General features: G+C 44.2%; 2 protein-coding genes across 2 annotated transcripts in view; one reads left to right on the top strand and one right to left on the bottom strand.

The window, feature by feature from the left end:
* Positions 1 to 57: 57 nt before the first annotated feature.
* Positions 58 to 12,488, top strand: NELFCD (negative elongation factor complex member C/D). Its single transcript, XM_018574346.1, has 15 exons — positions 58 to 117; positions 1,030 to 1,142; positions 2,271 to 2,380; positions 2,527 to 2,636; positions 4,113 to 4,220; positions 5,341 to 5,493; positions 6,339 to 6,469; positions 6,850 to 7,015; positions 7,968 to 8,102; positions 8,537 to 8,676; positions 8,792 to 8,906; positions 9,115 to 9,210; positions 9,956 to 10,096; positions 10,961 to 11,090; positions 12,398 to 12,488. Exons 1-15 carry the CDS (start codon positions 58 to 60, stop codon positions 12,430 to 12,432), a joined length of 1,743 nt encoding a protein of 580 aa, XP_018429848.1. The 3' UTR covers positions 12,433 to 12,488.
* Positions 12,489 to 22,135: 9,647 nt separating this feature from the next.
* The window catches only part of CTSZ (cathepsin Z), a 14,813-nt gene continuing 13,240 nt past the window's right edge, over positions 22,136 to 23,708 (bottom strand). The window contains exon 7 of the mRNA XM_018574206.1: positions 22,136 to 22,305. Coding sequence (XP_018429708.1) covers positions 22,136 to 22,305 — 170 coding nt within the window. The remainder of the gene's footprint in view (positions 22,306 to 23,708) is intronic.

Below are 23,708 nucleotides of genomic sequence, written 5' to 3'. Positions count from 1 at the left end.
GGATACAACCAAGGAAGGAGCACAGAGCCAGGCTCGGGACCACCATCATCCGGGAGGATGGAAGGAGATTTTTACATAGGCGGAAGCATTGTGGGAGACTGGGAGGAGAGGGGAGCGGTGAGTCTGCACTTCCCTTTGCGTGGAAAGGGTTAGCAAATTCCAGCATTGTGCTGTCACTGTTAGATTTCTCTGCTGTGTGGATGACAGGTGCTCTTTAATAAAGAACTTTGCATTGCAGCTTATTGTATAATCTTAAATGTGGAGAGGTTGCAGTTGTGGGGGTTCCAATATCCAAATTAAAGTGCACCTGTCACAAGAAGCATATGTGGGCTGCCATTGCTGGCCTCCTGAAAATGCTAGAAGCCTGGCTTTTCTACTCCTGAGTCGCAGACCTGGAGCAAGCATGCGGTAAGTGAAAACTGAAGTTCCTTATCTGTATCCCTAATCTACTTTGCTTGCAATCAGAGACGCACCGATTGGTCATCGGGTATATGACACCCTCCCACCTTATGTACCTGCACCATTCCCGTTCCACCGCATCCTACCCATTAAAAGCATGGCTCATGCTGGGGGGAAAAAAGCTCTTGTTGCATTATGGGAACTGAGTTATTTTTCCTGGTTTAGACTTGTAAAGGTGTGATTGCCTGAATGGCTTTGCAATGATAGGTGTGTGTGTGTGTGTGTGTGTGTACCTGGGGGTTAGAAGCATGAAATACATGACCCTTTTAGGCTAGGTGCACACCTAGGCGATTTTATCCGCACGATATCGCACAAAACAGAGATTTGCATTCAAGTCTATGGCAGCTGTTCACACCTTTTGCGATTTTTGTCACGTGGTAGAAATTGCCTATCGTGCAAAAAGGTGCAGGAGCTTTTTTGCGGGCAGTTGTTGTGCGGTTTGGGTCCGATAGACATCTCTATGCATTGAAAACCGCACAAAAACAGCTCACCTGGTGTGAACCTAGCCTTAGATCCTAGCAGTGCTTGGAGGAGTACACTTTAATGGTTCCTGTGCTGGCTGTGTGGCAGGATGAAGAGTATACAGAAGCGGAGGACGATGCCGAGGTGCAGCAGGAGTGTCTACAGAAACTGGGCAGCCGTGACTACATCATGGAACCCGCCATATTTAACACCTTGAAGAGGTCAGTGCGGCTGAGGTCCTTTTTCAGATGAACCTGCACAGACTACACTATATAAAGTCACCCACTGGGGCCCTGTACACACCTTTTTTGGTAGCGTTCAGACCCTGCCCTTTCCCCGGGAACTTCAGAAACCCAAGTGTGCTGTCCTAACAACTTCAGCTAGGATTACAAGCGCATAAGCCACACTTCTGTAACTGCAACAAGCTTTATTGATGTCAGACAAGCCCATTGGGTGAACGTGTTAAGGAGCAGAGTCGCATCTGACAGGAGAGAGTGTCTGTCTGACCTAATCTGGCAACAATAAAGCTCGTTGTGGTTCAGAAAAAAAACAGCGGACTGCGGCTTAGGCGGTTTCAGGAGAGCCTGTGCACCCACGGCAGAGCTTTGGACTACCCTCTGCACCCCAATATTGGTGATGAGCCCGTCTTTCACATCATAATAAATCTAGCATCTGCGGTGTTTTCATGTTGGATGCATACATGCAGTGCAACACTGCCAAGCATTTATGACCTCTCGCAGAGATCACAGTACTCACCATGACAATACCGGCATCTGATTTTCTCTCCAGAGGTACGGAGCCACCTTTGTTCAGGCATCATCCAGGTCACCATCTAAATTCCTGGACTGAGATGATGGCTCAGAGCTGACATGGCCCTATAAAGCCTGGTGCCTGTGAAGTTCACAGATCATCACCTCACCTTGACATCGAATAGCTAAATAATTGCAAAGTTACAATGTACAGTGGTTACTGGGGGACAGAGGAGACTGAGAAAATGCTTCCTCCTGCCTGCAGCAGACTTGTGGCATCTCAAGTGGAGCTTTTTTTTTAAATCAACACTTGGTGAATACATTGTTTGCACACTTGTAAAGTTACTGACAGGTCCACTTTAACTGGCTAGTAGTGAGACTAAAGAAGCAGGAGGGGCTGGACTTCTAGCTTAAGTCAGTATGTGTGTTATAGAGCACCCCAGGTTTTAGGGCTCCCATGAAGGCTGATAATGGTATTTCTGGCACCTCCTGACACTAACATTCGGTTGTATAGCGAACTTCCTCAGTACAGATTCACAAAGTCACTATAGGCTGCAATTTTAGTTGTAAACTGTTCATTCCTCGTATTTGTGCTTCTAGATATTTCCAGGCCGGCGGCTCCCCGGAGAACGTCATTCAGCTGCTGTCGGAGAATTACGCCGCTGTGTCGCAGACAGTGAATTTATTAGCCGAATGGCTGATCCAATCAGGTCTGTTGAATGTGGCTTATGACATCAGAAATCATCTATAGGGGCAGATTTGGTGATATGGAGTTATACAGGAGACTTAGCTATTGATGAACTACAGGGCTCAGGATGCTGGTACTTGTAGTGTACTAAGGTTTTGTGTTGTACAGGAGTGGAGCCGGTGCAGGTGCAGGAGACGGTGGAGAACCATCTGAAAAGTCTGCTCATTAAACACTTTGATCCCCGGAAAGCAGATTCCATCTTTACAGAGGAAGGAGAGGTAACGGTCATAACCATTTCTGTATGTCTCAGGCCTTCTGAAAGGCCGCCAGAGTTAAAGAACAATTCATACACTAAACACCTATATTCTGATGCACGTTCTTACACCCGCAGCAGACTTTCAGATGACTATTGAAGTGATTAAGGCCCCATTCACACTGAGCGACATGTACCTGGAACGGATTTCCGCGCAATCGATATAGCGCAACTTTTCGGGTGACGATCGCACGACCTTCACTATTGGGCTGCATGCAAATGGCGCAAAATCGCACGGCAAAAAGGGTCCTGCACCAGCGACAAGCTACAGGCGACATTGAGCGCTAGAATAGAACAGCTCCATTGAAAATCATTGGGCGAGGGAGTTCTCGTGATATCGTGCGGCAATATGCGCGATTTTCTAGCGGAAATCCGCTCAGTGTGAATGGGGCCTTAGTTTTGAAATGTGTGGGGAAGGATTAAAAGCCCTGTCAGGGGCTCTGTAAAGCTGGCCATGCACCTATAGATCTGCAGATTTTCTATGGTCAGATGGAAAAAGTGCAACGGATTCCTTCATCTATGCTAAACTGTGTTGGTCACTGGGCCAGGCTTCAATATCTTGCTTATGGGCTCCGCTGGCTCTCAAAATACCTGAACAATCTGATTGGATGCAGGCATTGTTCAGGTGTTTTGAGAGCCAGCGGGGCCGACTAGCAAGATACTGAAGCTTGGCCCAGTGGGAGATTCCTCCATACACACAGTTTAGCGTAGATGGAGGAATCTGTTGTACTTTTTCCATCTGACCATAGAAAGTCTGCAGAGAATCTATAGGTGTATGGCCAGCTTTAGAGAGACTTCCCCTCAGCCCCTCAGTCCAAATTCCCCCGATTTTTGTCCTTTTTAACCACACAAAAACACTGACATTACCTTTTTTAGTGTTCATTGCAGACAACTTGAATCATTTTATTTGCGCTGGTTAGAAAACCTTTCTCATCATTCAGAATACTCTGTGGGGAAACTATGAACAAACTGAAAATGATGCTTTATTATTACACATCTAAGTTTTTAATGCAGATCCTTCTTAGCTCCATGAGTGCCGTCAACCTGCAGCTCTCCCTGTCTGTTTGAAGCACATATGTTGGCTGCAATGAGTATATTTTTTTATTTTTTTTAACCATTGTATGGTTCTTTGTCAAAGTGGCAATCGGAGTATCCGTTTTTATCCGCCCCCTCCCAACCAATCGGAGTATCCCTTTATTCTCCCTTGCTGCACTGGAGCCGTAAAAGCGATATTCTGTTGCAATTAACATAATTTGAAAGCGTTGCTAAATAAAGTCCTGTGCGGTCTTTCGTACAGAGGCCAAAGTAGCTCTAAGATATAAATAACAGGACCTGGGTAATATCCTTCACATGCTCCTTAATGTCATGTGCTGATCGTTCCTGTTCAACAATGTCAGCCTTGTGTGGAGTGGATAGACGACACGCTTCTTTTGATTTGCAGACTCCGGCTTGGTTGGAGCAGATGATCGCACACACAACATGGAGAGATCTTTTCTACAAGCTGGCAGAGGCTCACCCGGACTGTCTGATGTTGAATTTCACTGTAAAGGTAAGAGTCACCTAAGTTTGCTACCTGTCCATTCAGTGCTTTACCTTGCCATTGACATTCCTCAACCACTTCAGCTCATGTAGCGGTATTGCACTTATGGACCAGAGCAATTTTTACACTTCACTATGGCCTGTTTATTAAGTGATACGTTTGTCATTACTTACACAGTGCTGTACATACTATTCATTTACATCAGTCCCTGCACCCAAGGAGCTTACAATCCCCTCTTCCATTCCCATCTCATACGCACACACTAGGGCTGATTTGGACAGAAGCCAATTAACCTACCAGCATGTCTTTAGAGTGTGTGGGAAACTGGAGTACCCAAAGGACACCCTTGTAAACCCCAAGGAGAACATGCAAATCCCATGCAGGTAGTGTCCTGTCACAACTGGGGACTTCAGTGCTGCAAGGCAGAAGTGCTAACCATTGAGGCACTGTGTTGCTTAAAGCAAGTTTTTCTGCCGTTGTGATTTTACACATAAGCGGCTGCATTTTGACACCCGCTCCTGCTGTGTAATACATAGCAATACCCAGCTGTCATTTTGACAGCCAGCAATTGTGGCAGCAGGGACACAGGATCCGAACGTAAGATGTAAACCCTAGAAACCATGTTGGTATATTTTAAGGACATATCTCATACTTTTGAAGGTTCTGAAATAGTTATTGTCGGGAGGAAAATTTGGATTTGGCTGCTATCATTGCTGACCACCTTGAATATGCGAGTTACCTGGCTCTTATAATCCTCTAGCTTTAGGTTGCTCATCCACATGATGTATTTGCATTATATTGTGCCAAACACATGGACGTCTGATCTGTAATGTGGTTCAGGCTTTTCTTCCCTCAAGCAGGCCCAAGCCAGAGAACTCCCTTGCTGTGTAGTTTATTACAACCGTCTGTTATCGGACAGTATTTACTCTTCATGCTGCAATGGGATTATCCTGATGACTACAGAAATAATATAAAGCTGACCACACACTGGAAGATCTTTAATCTGCTTAGCGATGACAGACTGAGGAGATGTCCTTGAACAGAGTTTTGCGTTTTTTTTATGTGGCCAGTTCAGTTTTACTACAGGGAGTACTACAGCTAGTCACTGAATCATGTCTCCTCTTTCCAGCTCATATCAGATGCCGGGTATCAGGGCGAAATCACCAGCGTCTCCACAGCTTGCCAACAGCTTGAGGTGTTCTCCAGGGTGCTTCGTACATCGCTGGCCACCATCTTAGATGGAGGAGAGGAGAATCTTGAGAAGAACCTGCCAGAGTTTGCTGTACGTCTACCTATATTTTCTGCATAGATTCATGGGTCTACCCTTCAATCCATCTCTCCTTAATCATAATCCCCTTTTCTCTTTATAGTATCCTGATATCTGTTTATGTTGTTGTAGAAAGTACAATATGGCAGGGCTCAAAATTTCCACTCGCCCGCTCGCATTTGGCAAATAAAGGAAATAAAGAGAGTTTTATCTTAATATTGTTGTTGTTAATATTTATTTTTGTAACTTTATTCTGCCTTCAACATTTAAAAGTGTAATTTCATAAGATAAGATTAGGGGCGGAGTTAAGGCCGAGGCTGGGTTGGGGTTAGGTGGGGCAACTGGTGGCGAGTAACTCTTAAGGCCTGGCTAGTAGCTCAGGACTTGAGCCCTGCAATATGGTATAGTGCAGCAGTAGGGTAACTTCGGCCCTTTGACTGTGGTGAAACTACAAATCATGTGGCTATCAGAATCTTGCGATGTCTAATGGGATTTGTGGTTCCACAGCAGCTGGAGGGATGGGATTTGCCTACCCCTGGTATAGAAAGAGATGCTTTTATCTCTGTTGTCTTTATCTGCTTCATGTCTCTTCCCATTCTTTTATTTATCCCATTCATGGGAGGTATATGTGCCTGAAAAGGACTACAATTCCTTTGTTCTGTTCTTGAGTATCTTGTGTATCACAATCATTTGTGTCAAAGGTGGCTGTCAGAGTTCCTGGGTCTTCTCCCTCCCCCCCCCCAGATTGCTTTGTCTTCCCTCACTTCCTTTGCTGTCATTGAAATTACAGGCCTCAGCATTATCACGTACCTGGCAGAGCTTTCTACCACTTGACATTTCACATTGTTGTTTTTTTTCAGAAAATGGTCTGCCACGCAGAGCACACCTATCTGTTTGCCCAAGCTATCATGTCCATATTGGCCCAGGAGGAACAGGGGGGATCTGCAATGCGCAGGATCGCACAGGAGGTGCAAAGATTTGCTCACGAAAAGTAAGGCGTGGAATATCTTGGTCTGGAAGATAACCTGACCAGAGCATAGCAATAGATGTTCCCATTCAATCAATTTCTCTCTTTGAGCCAAATGGTTTTTTGCAATGGGGTGGTTGTGTCCAGGGAAATGTACACAATAATGCATGAATCATGTTTAACTATGAATGGCACCCCAAACCATCACAACAGACCTACATTTTAGGCACACAACACAGATTTGAAGCATCTGTGCAAAGAAAAAAAGTCCATGTCCATTGTGTGGGATGCCGTACCACAGTGCATGTAAATGTGTGAATTAACATACTGCAAGGGTGTAAATCGGGCCTTGATGTATCAAATATGATTAAAGTACATTTATTGTTATGGTTTTTGTCTTTCAGGGGTCACGACGCCAGCCAGATCACCCTTGCTCTGAGTACAGCAGCTTCTTATCCTCGAGCTTGCCAAGCACTCGGGGCCATGTTATCCAAAGGAGCGTTGAACCCCGCCGATATCACTGTGCTGTACAAGATGTTCACAAGTATGGACGCCCCCCCTGTGGAGCTGGTGAGGATGGTGGGAGGGGAACGCAGTGTAGACTACTGCAGTAAATATTTTGCTAATGAAGTGCGTTGGAAAAGTTCTTTTAATTTTTGGGGGGTTTTCTATAAACCATTGGTTGTTATGATCTGGTATTGTTTTAGGTGTTGTTCAGAACCTCCAGGGCTCTCCAACATTGAAAGCATGTTCCCTGTTAATCATTCCCTTTTTAGCTCAAAGTGTAAATTGCTTCTAGACTGAATGCCGCCATACAAGCCTTTACTACGGACACCCATCCCACTGCATGTTTATACATCTCTGTCAATGGTCAGTCATTATTAATAGTAACTCAAAATAACACACCTCTAAATAACTATTTAGGCTCAAGGAAATCAAATGATTGCAAAACATGTCAAAGTGAGCATTTCTATACATAAGAGGGTGACTGGCAGCACACGTTTGAGGAGATCTTCAACCCTGCATAGGTATTAGAATATATTCCACTATCTTAATGAGGAACTCCGGGAATTGGACTGCTACACCGTCCCCGACAGCCTCTTCTTCCCCAGGCCCCGTGCATTAGATGTGAGGATGCAGAGGGGGACAGGTGAGAGCTGACCACCGCAGGACCCAGGATCAGGGGAGTATATCTTCTGTATTCCGGCCCCTAGAGGAAAAAGAACAGTTAACCCTTGCAGTACGGGGAGAACTGTTCTTCTTTTTTTTATTATTATAAACTGGCCCTCCAGCTTGGCTCTCCTTGAGGGAAGAAAAGCCTGAACCACTTTACAGATCAGACCTCCATGTGTTTGGCACAATAAAATGCAAATACATCACGTGGATGAGTGACCTAAACTAGAGGATTATAAGAGCCAGGAAACTAGCATATTTAAAAGGTCAGCAATGATAGCAGTCAAACTTTAAATCTAGGTAAGACCGAGAGCCACTATTTCCAAGCTAATCTGTGTTTCCTTTGTAGATCCGTGTACCCGCTTTCCTGGACCTTTTCATGCAGTCACTTTTTAAACCGGGTGCCAAGATAAACCAGGACCACAAACACAAGTATATCCACATCCTGGCGTATGCAGCCGGTGTGGTGGAGACCTGGAAGAAGGTGTGTGATGTCAGTAGTTCTTATAAATGTTTATCTTAGTTCATGTATATAGAATTGACAATTATTAGGGCTTTAGATAACGGAACCCTTCGTATTAGTTTGGTCTAATGGTCCTGAAAAATACATCAATTTGGGTGCAAGGTAATTATTGTGCGCACATATTATAAGGCTGTGGCTGGAAAAAGAAGCATGAATAGGGAATGCACCAACGCTGCGACTACATAGAAGCCCTGGTTATTCCCTAAAGGAAACTAAGGTCACTACCCCGGTACTGCAAGACAGCAGTCCTCTTTTGACCTGTATTCCTGTACTTTTATAAGTTATGGGTAGAGGAGTTCTGTGTTGGATATGTTGGCTTTATGAGCTACAAAGCATCTTTCACTATACTGATCATTCTTTTTTTTTTTTTTTCTTTCTTGTCTGTTGCAATGCAGAACAAAAGGGTAAATATAAACAAGGATGAGCTGAAGTCCACCTCCAAAGCAATAGAGACTGTGCACAATCTGTGCTGCAATGAGAACAAGGGAGCCTCAGAACTGGTGGCAGAGCTCAGTACACTGTATCAGTGTATCAGGTATGTTGCAGGACAAGAAGGTGATGAAATCATTGCTGTGGAATGATTGGAAGCCGTCAGTCTCCTCTTTGCCCATGGCTTTGGGTCATTTATTTTCCCTTTTATACTGCAATAGATTTCCAGTTGTGGCGATGGGTGTTTTAAAGTGGGTGGACTGGACAGTGTCGGAGCCTCGCTACTTCCAGCTGCAGACAGATCACACCCCGGTGCATTTGGCCTTACTGGATGAGGTATGTTCTGGTTCTTTCCACGTGTAGTTGTGAATGGACTTTGCAGCTTTGTCACAAGTGCACTAGAAATCCATCCTTGTATCAGATCATACGCCTCTCTATGCAGTGCTGCTCTGCTGTCTTTCTGTGAGAAGAGGAATTCACATCTGTGAACTCTTGCTGTATTATGGAATGATTATTTCTAAATAGTGTGCCGGTCTTCTTGCAGATCAGTACATGCCACCAGTTGTTACACCCACAAGTCCTGCAGCTTCTTATCAAACTCTTTGAGACGGAGCACTCGCAGCTAGATGTCATGGAGCAGGTAGGTAACCGGGTACATAAATATGTCCAGTCACTAAGTTATTCGATATTACAGTGGATATAACCTATAATAAAATCCATTCCAAAGCCCTACTCTTCACATGCTCTTGCATAACCTCACTGAATGCAGAGTGGATGCTTTGCGGGGGGGGGGGCACGGAGTATTATCTTTCTAGCCTGTGCATGCTTCTAGCAGCGTCCCACCTGCTAGTATACAGAGGGTATGCAGTCCCGTGCATAAATCTGCTCTGGCATGAAGTATAAGTATCTGCATGTACTCCTGCAGCGAGCAGCATTGTAATGCCAACAGTGCCCTGTGAAGGTTCACTTTACTTCACCACCTTGTTTCAGGGCAGTATATCTCTTCTGCAAATGGCTGATGTAAAGTGGTTTCAGAGTGTAGAAGAATCTAGTGTCGTGATGATGTTCTAAGATGTTAAATATCACTTCAGCCTGCAACAGCTAGCACTGATTTGCCATGGTTACAGGCCAATAGTACAAAGGATCATTGGACTAGAGAAGGCCTTTAAATGTAATGCTTCCACAATACACTAATACCTTTTTATTACCATCATTGTGTGTGTGTATATATATAATATGGACCTTTTTTAAATAGATTTTTCTTATGAGTAGTTCTGTGCATTGCTGTAAATCTTTTATTTAGAGTGCTTCGTTTTGAAGGAGCAGCCTGTTCATTCTTGTGGATTCTTAGCTTGGTGTCCTTAACCCCTCTTTTATATCCTTAGCTAGAGCTGAAGAAGACTTTGCTGGACAGGATGGTGCACTTGCTGAGTCGAGGTTATGTGCTTCCTGTGGTCACTTACATGCGCAGGTGTCTGGAGAAGATGGACACGGACATCTCACTTATACGGTACTTTGTTACAGAGGTGAGTCCTTATACTTCCATTCACCTTCATACACTGTGTTGAGGTCACTCACCCTTTTTTTTTTTTTTCTCATTAAATGTGTTTGAGGATGGGGGGGGTCACCCACTCTTTTGAAGTTCAGTCCACAGCAGTTCCATTTATCTATCACTTATGTCAGCTTCCCACACATTACAATTGATTTGTAAAGGCCTCCTAAATCCAACTATACCTCATGGTAATTATAGCAGTGGGCACATTCTTGATACAGAATGATAAGATGAGACCCCATTGATCAAGGCAATGCAGAATGGTTTCATACATTGTAATGTCTGTGGTGGTATCTTACAACAGAGCTACAGGACTTGAATGGTTTTGGCATAGAAATCATTCAGGTGAAAGTAACAGATTTGCTCTAATCCTTCCCATTCCCAGCAACATAAACTTACCTGTCCTTCGCTCACCCAGCTCAGCGCCGACAACTTGTAGCTTATGCAGGGCTTTGCTTTCATTCCTGGCAGCTAACTAGAGTGGTGGGGAGAGAGAGGAAGGCAAGTATATGCTGAGGAGGGCTGAATTAAAGTGAACCTGTCTCCTTACCTTGCGTGAGCAATCTACAGACTCGCTTAAAAAAACCCTGTTGGTTTCATAATTGTCTAACTTAACATGTAGTTCCCTCCTGGTCACGATTTGGCTTCCCGAACCTCAGCTCAGCAGCGATAGGGTATAGAAGGTCTGACCGAAAAGGTAAAATCTGTGAGTGATAATTGGCCTCCTTTTTATAGACCTGCTTCCTGGTCCAGTCTACTGCCAAAGACAGGCAGCACCCCCCTACATGTCTTCTGGAAGCACCGAAGTTCTGCGTCATCATGTCCTCTCTCTCTGCAGGTCCTGGATGTCATCGCTCCCCCTTACACCTCCGACTTCGTACAGCTTTTCCTTCCAATACTAGAAAATGAAAGCATCGCTGGCACTATCAAGGCAGAGGGAGAACACGACCCTGTAACAGAATTTATAGGTAGGATACAACATCTTTGTCCTGCTCTCTCTGTAAACGGACTCTAGTCATTTTCCCTGTTTTTAGCTGGATGTGTCATCAGCTAAAGAGGATAACTACTTTTAATTCGGTGATTGTTTAAAATGTGGCATCCCCAACAGCCTTCCCCAACAGCTTTTACTGATGCGTTCTCTCTGTCAGCACCCCCAGAAGCCTCTGTCACTGTCAGGGTACTTATTAATTGCTTGTTTGTTAGGGTTGCCTGCTTACTTGCACCTCACAGCAGTCCCGGTCTCTGGCTGTCGGGTGTAACAGCACAAGACTGGAGTGTGATTTACATGAGATGCCCATCAAATTATATGAGCAGGGAATGAATGGGAGGGATCTGAACAATGAATCCACCCATTCTGCGTGTACTGAGGACTACAGGGGCTGTTACCCGACTGGTTGCCCTGCGCAAGGGAGAGGGTAACCGTAGCCAATTGTATGAAATGCAAATAAAGGGCCAGCGTTTAGTGAGATTTATAACTTGATATCTGGTCCCAGAAGGTACTTTTGTTATACATAGACCATATTTAGAGTAATCCTTCACTGCTTTCCCAACAGCTTGGCTTTAATGGAAATCATCATCTCCTTGTGTTTGTTTTGAATGCCTTATTACTGTGTATTTCTCTATAAATGCAGTTGTCGATATACATATAAAAAGACCCTGCAGAATAAGATGCTGCCACAGGTTTCTTTTTTATAGAACTAGTTTTAGAATAGCAATGAACCCCAAAGAGCTAGGGGGCAGTGTGTTAAATGTACACCACTGACTCCCGATGGTACCCCAAGAAAAGGACACTTGTGGTCCTCACTATAAATGGCCATAGCCCCTCTAATCCCTAGTAGCTGGTCATCATTGTTTATTTGATACTATGCACACTGTATTGATGGCCATCACCAGAGCAAATGCAGAGATGTATCCTGTGAACAGGGAGTGTCTGCTGCTTTGGTGGCCATTATGTAGGACCGATATTGTAACAGATGCCGGGGTCTGTTGGATGGCTGTGAGATGAGGAGAGTAGAGAGTGCAGATACTAAGCTAACGCATAGTTCTAGACAGAGTCTGCACTGTGGACTGTAAAACCAGGCTTACAGGTAGCACTGAGACATGGAAAAGGCTGTGTGATCAATCGTATATGGTTGGCTATGGATTGGGAACTAGCACAAGACAAAGTGTGTTGTTCATAGAGACACAAGAATATTCTAGGTGTCATTTAGCATTGTATTTTGGATGTTCATGTCTGAATCCTTTGCTGTCTTTTTATCATTTTTCTGTTCTTTAGTTCATTGCAAATCCAAATTCATCATGATGAACTGAGCGGGCTGTGCTGGGTGGACCGAGCTCCGTACTCCAGTGAGAATCTCTCTCCCCCTTCTCTCGCTCTCCCTCTTTCTCCCCCTTCTCTCGCTCTCCCTCTTTCTCCCCCTTCTCTCGCTCTCCCTCTTTCTCCCCCTTCTCTCGCTCTCCCCTCTCTCCCCTCTCTCCCCCCCGGAATTGTGTATATATGGCAGTTGTTTTTTGTTGTACTTTTAGTCTGAGGTTTGATTTGTTACAATGTTTGGTTCTTCAACAAATACAAATTTATTTTACAATGAAGTCTGTGTTCATTTTAAAACAAAATGTAGAGTGGCTGGAGGTGCATTCTGCCCTACTGGGATTTTGTGTATGTGTACTGGGATCTAAAGACACGCCGTCACTTATTGCTGTACAGTGTGTGTGTACTGGGATGTAAAGACACGCCGTCACTTATTGCTGTACAATGTGTGTGTGTGTACTGGTATGGAAAGACACGCCGTCGCTTATTGCTGTACTGGGATCTAAAGACACGCCGTCACTTATTGCTGTACAGTGTGTGTGTGTGTGTACTGGGATGTAAAGACACGCCGTCACTTATTGCGGTACAATGTGTGTGTGTGGGATGTAAAGACACGCCGTCACTTATTGCAGTACAATGTGTGTGTGTGTACTGGTATGGAAAGACACGCCGTCGCTTATTGCTGTACAATGTGTGTGTGTGTGTGTGTACTGGGATGTAAAGACACGCCGTCACTTATTGCTGTGTGTGTGTACTGGGATGTAAAGACACGCCGTCGCTTATTGCTGTAGTGTGTACTAGCGTGTAAAGACACGCCGTCACTTATTGCTGTGTGTGTGTGTGTACTGGGATGTAAAGACACGCCGTCACTTATTGCTGTAGTGTGTGTGTGCTGGGATGTAAAGAAACGCCGTCGCTTATTGCTGTACAATGTGTGTGTACTGGGATGTAAAGACACGCCGTCACTTATTGCTGTATAGTGTGTGTACTGGTATGGAAAGACACGCCGTCACTTATTGCAGTACAGTGTGCGTACTGGGATGTAAAGAAACGCCGTCGCTTATTGCAGTACAATGTGTGTGTGTGTGTGTGTACTGGTATGGAAAGACACGCCGTCACTTATTGCAGTACAATGTGTGTGTGTGTTGTAGAGTGTGTGTGTGTGTGTGTGTGTGTGTGTGTGTGTGTGTGTGTGTGTACTGGGATGTAAAGACACGCCGTCACTTATTGCTGTACAATGTGTTGGAACCGATAAAATAGACATCTATGATACAGCTTTGACGCAAAGGTGTTCCTTGATATCCTGAACTGAATCAGCACGTGGCTGTTTGATATGCAAATGAGGACCATCAAAGGGTTCTTGGGGCTAGTCCCCCCCCCCCCCCCAATCCATTCGCCAATTCCCTTAATTGTAATTATAATGTATGTATATCCCTCTTTGTAAATAAACCCAACGCTTATTTACGATTCAGTTATTCATCACATTCTACATTTGGCACCCCAGAAAGTGTGTAGAAATTCCTAAATCCACATAGAACCTGCGAGACGGAATTGCTCTAATTCAAGGTGCAGAAAGAACGGACCAGACGGATCTCGTAGTGAAGTCAGCTGGATCTTGGACTGTGTAGAAGGATTGAAAGTGTGGTGAGTTTATTGGATATGCAAAAGTTCTAATTGTTGTCCTTGAGTGTATGTGGAGTTGTCCTTGAGTGTATGTGAAGTTGTAATAAGGGATAAAGTATTGAATGCTGTACGTTCTAATGAGCGTTAAAGCCGAGGAAAGTGTGGATTCTGTGTACAGGAACAATTTGTGTTTTGTTTGTTTGCAATCTTGACTTGAGTTCAGACTTTTTGTGCGTATGTGTAAAGACATTGTGGGAACACTAAAAAGTTAGGTTCTGTGTCCTGTTCACTTGTGAGTGTGTATTGGCACTATTGAGCTTCTTTTATACTAATAGTTGTGTCTTGAGTTGAGTGTACGTTTGTGAAATGGAACTGGTCTATAGTTATGTTGAGAAATATGCTTCTGCCAAGTATCATTCATGTGCAGATGAACCTCTTAAGAGTCAGATGAATGCGTTTTGTTGTCTCAGTGCCAGCAACATAATGACAAGCTGCAGAGTAGACGGCTTCCAAAAAGATGTATTGGCTAATGAAATTGAGGTATTGCTCAGTATCCCAGAAATTTCTGAGCAAATGGGGGAGCAATGGAGAGCAGAAAGGATTCAACTTGGAGAGCAGATAGAGAACATTGGAGATAATCTTCTGAACATTGCAACTGTAGTGAGCTGCAAGAACAATGCAATGCAAACTTAGGGAACTGGAAGATGCAAACTCCCAGCTACTTAGAAAAGAGCAATGCATAGTATTCCTCAATGAACAGAAAATAAAGTGTCAGTCAGCCAATATCTGTACTGTCACTGATGTGAATACATCCAATGAGGTGGCCTTAGCAAATGCCCCTGGATATTTAAGGGAGGGCACCAGTGTACTCACAATTAATGAAAAACTTACATTGTGACATATTCTGGGTGAGTTTAATATACTGGAGTCACCCGTGTGCCTGTCTAATACATTTTGAGGCTCTGGTTCAGAAATACACTTTGAGTGATGAAGATGCATGCTCTCTTCTAAAGGCTACCAGCACCTCCTAGCATCCCAGGTATCTGCACATGATAATGATAACTAAGATGTAGAGGGAAGGATGGAAGAACTGCAGCGTGTGTTAGAGGCGTGATGATAGAGGGATGAATGAGTTACAAAGAATGAGATGTAGAAGAGTAGATGACCCCATATTATTCTGTAACCAATATCTTTCACTGTACAGAAAGGTGTCTAACTGTCCTGATATGTCTGCTGATGATCCAAGCTTCATATATTCAATGGCCAATATATGTTATGTGAACCATCCTAACATGATTGGCCTCAGAAATGCCAATTCATACCAGAGTTTTATCAATATACTTAGAGACTGGTGTGAAGAATCCAGTGATAGTTATGGATCAGATACAGATATATCAGTAGTGAGCTGGGGTACAAGAAGGAGGAAATTCATCAGGTGTTACCAATGTCACAGACCAGGACACCTTCAGATGTTTTCTGCCCCCCTGATATTTCCAGCCTGGTACAGAATGATAATGAAGGTATATCTCAGATGAGCACCGCCACCCAAGACAATGAGAACATACCACAGGAGCCTGATGTAATGGATAACAGCCTTGGGGAGACAGGAAAGGCTGAGGGGTAAAAGGAGGAGATTACAGGTAACAATGGCCCCCACCATCCGATAGCCAACAGCCGGGGGGAGGGGGAACATAGCAATGTTTGCACCCTGGGCTAATCTTCCATTTTGTCTGGTATGCAGTTGGTCCCAAATTGCACTACCATTTTTCATTAACAATATGCCAAACCTTGTGAGCAATGCCGGCTTAGTTTAGGAAAAATATAGGACTTCTATTCTAGCCATACAGATAACAGGACAAGGCTTAGGGAATAAGGATTTGATTGATTTTGATAATTGTGTGTAATAATTGTCTTTGTTTTATTTTTCAGGAGCCACTGAAGGCGGCTTAGAAAGTTAAGCTGGCTAAACACTAATGTTTTTTTGTTTTGTTCACAGGTTTTATGTGAGTGGAAGTATAGTACTGACTACATTTAGTGTACCACGAGTTATCAGTTTCAAAAGGTCTTCATAGTCACCACGTGGTATCATGAGCTCAATAATTAGTCATTGTTTGCAAACCATTAAACAACAGTCAGGCATTTGTTGGTTAAAACGTGTGTGTGTGTGTGTGTGTGTGTGTGTGTGTGTCCGTCCACATGTAACCTTTTGTGTTTTTCAGGTGTGAATAGCATTTGCTCTTTCAATGGAACTCACAGGAAGAGGTCTCAGGATGTCTTTGTCCCCTTTGCGTGGGGAGGCAATTACCTTCAAAGTTGTTTACCAGATTAATTCCTTTCAAGTTAGTATGGTACCAGTGTAACATGGTAGTAATGGGGGAATTTGTTAGAAAAAAAATTATAGTTCCAGTAAGAAGCCATTTTTTTATGTGGCTTACAGATACCCCCCAGCTAGGATAGATGAAGATGACAGCCTGGTCTGAACCTAGGCATATTAGTGAAGTTACATGTAGGTGTAGAAAGGTATTGACTGCTAAGCTCTTGTTTATTTCCAGGATCCGTAATGAGGCGAAATTACATATCCAAATTTGGGACCCAGGAGAAGTAGCAGCAGGCCATACTGGTGGCGGCAATTGGACTACATGCATAGCGTTCATCTTGCACATAATTATTGATAGACAACTCTTAGATATTGCCCAGAGAAAAAAAAAGTGACTTGGATTTTTCTAAGGTTGTGGCAGAGGATTTAAAATGAAATGACATTGCCCCATTTAAATGCGCGCCATGGACAATAGAAGACCGCATGTGAATGTCTTAGCATAAACTTTAAGTAATCCCTGAGATCACCATATTGCCGATTGCTCTTTGGTTTTTATTCCTCTTACTTGCACCATTAAATCAGTGAGTGGAAGTAGGAAGTTCCTATGAATATATAAGCCATACCGTAGAGCTAAAATCTGATTGTCAGTAGTTTGATATGGCCGCGTCTATTCAATCTTCGGGCACATCTTTGAGTCTTTGAATAGCCACATCATAGGTCTCTTGCAGCACCTATTGTACGTGTATAATATTGCAAAATGACCAACAGGAAACCATCAAATGATACAGCCTGCTGGAAATGTTGATGTGTATACCAGACAGTTGTAGCATGTGTGTGGTGGTTGATTTACTCAAATGGTGTACTCGATTAGCATGAATGAGGCCTGAATGTTTCACATGTCTAGTTACGGGTAACAATCTATATTTGACATTATGCTTATTGGCCAATATAGAGCACCGCATACATTAGAATCATCTGTATTAGACATATATACATCTATTGTACTTTTCATTTAATGAGATTTTATGAGCAGTAGCATTCGGCTGGATTGGACTTGTGGGCCAGGGCAATGCACAGGGCGTCTGGAATGTTATTATCGAGTATGCACCAGCAGCATTAAACTGCATATTGCTAAATGGAGCTTGCCCATATTCCAGTCATATAAGGCAGCTGACAAGCAAGACGGTCATTTCACTACAAACTGTAATCTGGTTAAGGGATCAAGTTAATTAGCATGGTGTAATGTTATATATGCGATTATTTTCTGCCATCATGAGGGATGTTGGTGAATTATTTATTAACCACTTGCTGACCGGGGGGTTTACACCTCCTTCCCATCCAGGCCATTTTTCAGTATTCAGCGCTGCGGTACTTTGACTGACATTTATTCCGTCATGCAGCGCTGTACTGAAATGAATTTTATACCCTTTTTTGGGGACAGATAGAGCTTTCATTTGGTGGTATTTAATCACCACTGGGGGTTTTTATTTTTGACTATTACCCTAAATTTTTGGCAAAATAGAAAAGACGGGGTCACGTCGGGTAAATGGATACCAAACATGTCAAGCTTTAAAAATGTGTGCGCCCGCGAACTCACAAAAACGACCATACCTAAAATTGTCCATAGGCGACACTTTAAAAGCTTTTACCCCTCATCAGTTTAGTGTTATCAGTTATTGATGGCCCTAAAATTATTGCTCTCACTGCGACGTTCGCGGCAATATGTAACATTTGCCGTGTAATGGATGCAATCGTCGTTTCCGCAAGTAGGCGCACTCGGCGCATTTTTGCATGTGGGGTGCGGGGGACTGAAAACATTTTTTTATTACCCTTTTATATGTGACTTTTTAAAAAAAAAATTTAACTAATTTCTTTTAAACCTTTTTAGCTTTATTCCACTTAGCTTTATTGCTATCACATAGGAAACTAACAAGCTTCCTTTGTGATAGTCAATTTTCAGTGTCAGTTCCTCTTTATGGAGACATCAGGGGTCTTTAAGACCCCTAATGTCACCTAGGGACCCCCAGAGAAGCTGATGAAGCAAACACCTGCTTCACCCGCTTCTCTCCGGTTTCTGTACCAGAGAGTGACAGAGGAATGCGGAAGTGATGTAATACACAATTTCCTGCCGTCGCTTATTGCTGTACAGTGTGTGTGTGTGTGTGTTGGGATGTAAAGACACGCCGTCGCTTATTGCGGTACATTGTGTTTGTACTGGGATGTAAAGACACGCCGTCGCTTATTGTGGTACATTGTGTGTGTACTGGGATGTAAAGACACGCCGTCTCTTATTGCTGTAGTGTGTGTGTGTGTACTGGGATGTAAAGACACGCCGTCTCTTATTGCTGTAGTGTGTGTGTGTGTACTGGGATGTAAAGACACGCCGTCTCTTATTGCTGTAGTGTGTGTGTGTGTACTGGGATGTAAAGACACGCCGTCTCTTATTGCTGTAGTGTGTGTGTGTGTACTGGGATGTAAAGACACGCCGTCTCTTATTGCTGTAGTGTGTGTGTGTGTACTGGGATGTAAAGACACGCCGTCTCTTATTGCTGTAGTGTGTGTGTGTGTACTGGGATGTAAAGACACGCCGTCTCTTATTGCTGTAGTGTGTGTGTGTGTACTGGGATGTAAAGACACGCCGTCTCTTATTGCTGTAGTGTGTGTGTGTGTACTGGGATGTAAAGACACGCCGTCTCTTATTGCTGTAGTGTGTGTGTGTGTACTGGGATGTAAAGACACGCCGTCTCTTATTGCTGTAGTGTGTGTGTGTGTACTGGGATGTAAAGACACGCCGTCTCTTATTGCTGTAGTGTGTGTGTGTGTACTGGGATGTAAAGACACGCCGTCTCTTATTGCTGTAGTGTGTGTGTGTGTACTGGGATGTAAAGACACGCCGTCTCTTATTGCTGTAGTGTGTGTGTGTGTACTGGGATGTAAAGACACGCCGTCTCTTATTGCTGTAGTGTGTGTGTGTGTACTGGGATGTAAAGACACGCCGTCTCTTATTGCTGTAGTGTGTGTGTGTGTACTGGGATGTAAAGACACGCCGTCTCTTATTGCTGTAGTGTGTGTGTGTGTACTGGGATGTAAAGACACGCCGTCTCTTATTGCTGTAGTGTGTGTGTGTGTACTGGGATGTAAAGACACGCCGTCTCTTATTGCTGTAGTGTGTGTGTGTGTACTGGGATGTAAAGACACGCCGTCTCTTATTGCTGTAGTGTGTGTGTGTGTACTGGGATGTAAAGACACGCCGTCTCTTATTGCTGTAGTGTGTGTGTGTGTACTGGGATGTAAAGACACGCCGTCTCTTATTGCTGTAGTGTGTGTGTGTGTACTGGGATGTAAAGACACGCCGTCTCTTATTGCTGTAGTGTGTGTGTGTGTACTGGGATGTAAAGACACGCCGTCTCTTATTGCTGTAGTGTGTGTGTGTGTACTGGGATGTAAAGACACGCCGTCTCTTATTGCTGTAGTGTGTGTGTGTGTACTGGGATGTAAAGACACGCCGTCTCTTATTGCTGTAGTGTGTGTGTGTGTACTGGGATGTAAAGACACGCCGTCTCTTATTGCTGTAGTGTGTGTGTGTGTACTGGGATGTAAAGACACGCCGTCTCTTATTGCTGTAGTGTGTGTGTGTGTACTGGGATGTAAAGACACGCCGTCTCTTATTGCTGTAGTGTGTGTGTGTGTACTGGGATGTAAAGACACGCCGTCTCTTATTGCTGTAGTGTGTGTGTGTGTACTGGGATGTAAAGACACGCCGTCTCTTATTGCTGTAGTGTGTGTGTGTGTACTGGGATGTAAAGACACGCCGTCTCTTATTGCTGTAGTGTGTGTGTGTGTACTGGGATGTAAAGACACGCCGTCTCTTATTGCTGTAGTGTGTGTGTGTGTACTGGGATGTAAAGACACGCCGTCTCTTATTGCTGTAGTGTGTGTGTGTGTACTGGGATGTAAAGACACGCCGTCTCTTATTGCTGTAGTGTGTGTGTGTGTACTGGGATGTAAAGACACGCCGTCTCTTATTGCTGTAGTGTGTGTGTGTGTACTGGGATGTAAAGACACGCCGTCTCTTATTGCTGTAGTGTGTGTGTGTGTACTGGGATGTAAAGACACGCCGTCTCTTATTGCTGTAGTGTGTGTGTGTGTACTGGGATGTAAAGACACGCCGTCTCTTATTGCTGTAGTGTGTGTGTGTGTACTGGGATGTAAAGACACGCCGTCTCTTATTGCTGTAGTGTGTGTGTGTGTACTGGGATGTAAAGACACGCCGTCTCTTATTGCTGTAGTGTGTGTGTGTGTACTGGGATGTAAAGACACGCCGTCTCTTATTGCTGTAGTGTGTGTGTGTGTACTGGGATGTAAAGACACGCCGTCTCTTATTGCTGTAGTGTGTGTGTGTGTACTGGGATGTAAAGACACGCCGTCTCTTATTGCTGTAGTGTGTGTGTGTGTACTGGGATGTAAAGACACGCCGTCTCTTATTGCTGTAGTGTGTGTGTGTGTACTGGGATGTAAAGACACGCCGTCTCTTATTGCTGTAGTGTGTGTGTGTGTACTGGGATGTAAAGACACGCCGTCTCTTATTGCTGTAGTGTGTGTGTGTGTACTGGGATGTAAAGACACGCCGTCTCTTATTGCTGTAGTGTGTGTGTGTGTACTGGGATGTAAAGACACGCCGTCGCTTATTGCTGTACAATGTGTGTGTGTGTGTGTGTGTGTGTGTGTGTGTACTGGGATCTAAAGACACGCCGTCTCTTATTGCTCTGTAGTGTGTGTGTTTACTGGGATGTAAAGACGCCGTCGCTTATTGCTGTACAATGTGTGTGTGTGTGTGTGTGTGTGTACTGGGATCTAAAGACACGCCGTCGCTTATTGTGGTACATTGTGTGTGTGTACTGGGATGTAAAGGCATGCCGTCGCTTATTGCTGTAGTGTGTTTACTGGGATGTAAAGACACGCCGTCGCTTATTGCTGTACAGTGTGTGTTTACTGGGATGTAAAGACACGCCGTCGCTTATTGCTGTACAATGTGTGTGTGTGTGTGTGTACTGGGATGTAAAGACACGCCGTCGCTTATTGTGGTACATTGTGTTTGTACTGGGATCTAAAGACACGCCGTCGTTTGTTGCTGTACAGTGTGTGTGTGTGTACTGGGATGTAAAGACATGCTGTCGCTTATTGTGGTACATTGTGTGTTTACTGGGATGTAAAGACACGCCGTCGCTTATTGCTGTACAGTGTGTGTGTGTGTGTGCTGGGATGTAAAGACACGCCGTCTCTTATTGCTGTACAATGTGTGCGTACTGGGAGATAAAGACACGCCGTCTCTTATTGCTGTACAATGTGTGTGTGTGTACTGGGATGTAAAGACACGCCGTCGCTTATTGCTGTACAATGTGTGTGTGTGTACTGGGATGTAAAGACACGCCGTCGCTTGTTGCTGTACAGTGTGTGTGTGTGTGTACTGGGATGTAAAGACACGCCGTCACTTATTGCTGTACAATGTGTGCGTACTGGGATGTAAAGGCACGCCGTCGCTTATTGCTGTACAATGTGTGTGTGTGTGTGTGTGTGTACTGGGATGTAAAGGCACGCCGTCGCTTATTGCTGTTGTGTGTGTGTGTGTGTGTGTGTGTGTGTGTGTGTACTGGGATGTAAAGACATGCCGCCAAATATGTTGGGTATCAACATTGTAGTTGTGGTTTACAGACATTGCTGTATATTTAGAACCCTAATGGGCTCATTCACACGAGTGACTGACTTTAAAGCCCCTCCCCCTGAAAAGCAATCACAGTGGATGGCTTTTCAGAGGGTTGTAGAGCGGTGGCTTCCATCTCCTGCATGCTAGTCGTCCTATTCACCTCAATGGTCACGTTTGGCAGGTGGCACGGGGCTAAATTGTCTTGCTGCAGCAATATGTAGAGCAGACACGCTGAGGAACAGTACAAACACAGATTTAACTGCTTGTGTTTACTGCCCCTTGGTTGCATCTGTGAACCCCATCTAATAGCACTGAGCTGCATACTGCTCTGGGTTTTCAATACTCTCTAGCAGGGGTGATGGAGCACTGATAGTCGGTGTACCTAGAATGCCTGATATAAGCCAACAGCTGCCCCTTGCGATGTAACCATTGTGTGAGATGGATGAGGCTTAGGTCCTGAAATGTACAGCCTCCGTCTTTCCACTTCACAGCTGGTGTCACTGAACTGGATTTCAGGTACTGCTGTGTGGTACTGTGTAGTACTGGACATACACCGAATATCCATTTGTGAGATGTATGTGCTTCTGCCATGATCCATAGAGATAGTTTGGGACATCATTTAGTTTAAAGTGCAACTCCAGCCAAGTTTTAATATATAGAAGGGTTAGAAGTGAGGTCAGATTCTACTGCTATGTGGGAGCCCACTGGGGAGATTTCCCGTCATTCTTGTCCCGGTGACTACCTATTGGGAATAGCAGTAGAAGCCTCTGAACTATGAACCCTTCGTCCTCATTCTTGGCAGAACTAACATTTGGCGGGTATTACACTGTAAAGTAAACTTGTACAGACTGTCATGGTGGAGCTCTCCCTCTGGTATCTTCAGCACCTTGAGTCCAGTGTTGCCTATACCTGTAGAAGGTGTATGTAGACATTTCTATCTCCTGTCCATCACCTAGTATCCAATCCACACATTCTAATCAAATCTTTATTATAAAGAGAATCATCTCAAGCAACAGACATTGGAGTGTAAAAGACAAATGTTATTAGTCATCGGTCTCTCCTCCAGTATGTTTGTACAATAAAAAAGCAATTCCAATCATTAACGTTCTAATAATGGCAAAATATGCAGAATGTATTGTAAGCACAATGAAAGAGAATGGCTATATGGAGCTGAAATCACAGCTATGGGGCCACATGGAACTGAAATCACAGCTATGGGGCCACATGGAGCTGAAATCACAGCGGTAGGTAAGTGTTGTAGGATGATTGTTTTTTTTTTTTTTTTTTTTTAGGGTTTGGATGGAGTGGAAATGTTGTTAGGACTTAAGTCAGGTTTTTATTGCTGTCCACGCTCGCAGGGGACTGGAAGACTGATGCCGGCAAGTATCGAGGACAAGGTTAGACATCAATAAAAACCCAACAAAGGTTCGAATTCTTCTACACTCTATTGAAAACTAAAAAAAAAAGGTTCTAAGCTGGGCTTCTACTTTAAATGCCGGCCTCCTTAGCATAGCTGCCTGTCACCGTTTTGTACCTGTGTGCAGTCTTGTCTTCCAGGCCCTGGTGATGTCACCAGTGTTGTTCTCTTCTGTCCTGTCTTTTACATGCATTTAGGAGCTGAAGACCTCACTAGT

This window comes from Nanorana parkeri, unplaced genomic scaffold, assembly GCF_000935625.1.
Source record: "Nanorana parkeri isolate BGI_ZX_2015 unplaced genomic scaffold, ASM93562v1 scaffold50, whole genome shotgun sequence".
Taxonomy (NCBI): Eukaryota; Metazoa; Chordata; class Amphibia; order Anura; family Dicroglossidae; genus Nanorana; species Nanorana parkeri.
This window is presented reverse-complemented; position numbering and strand designations above follow the sequence as displayed.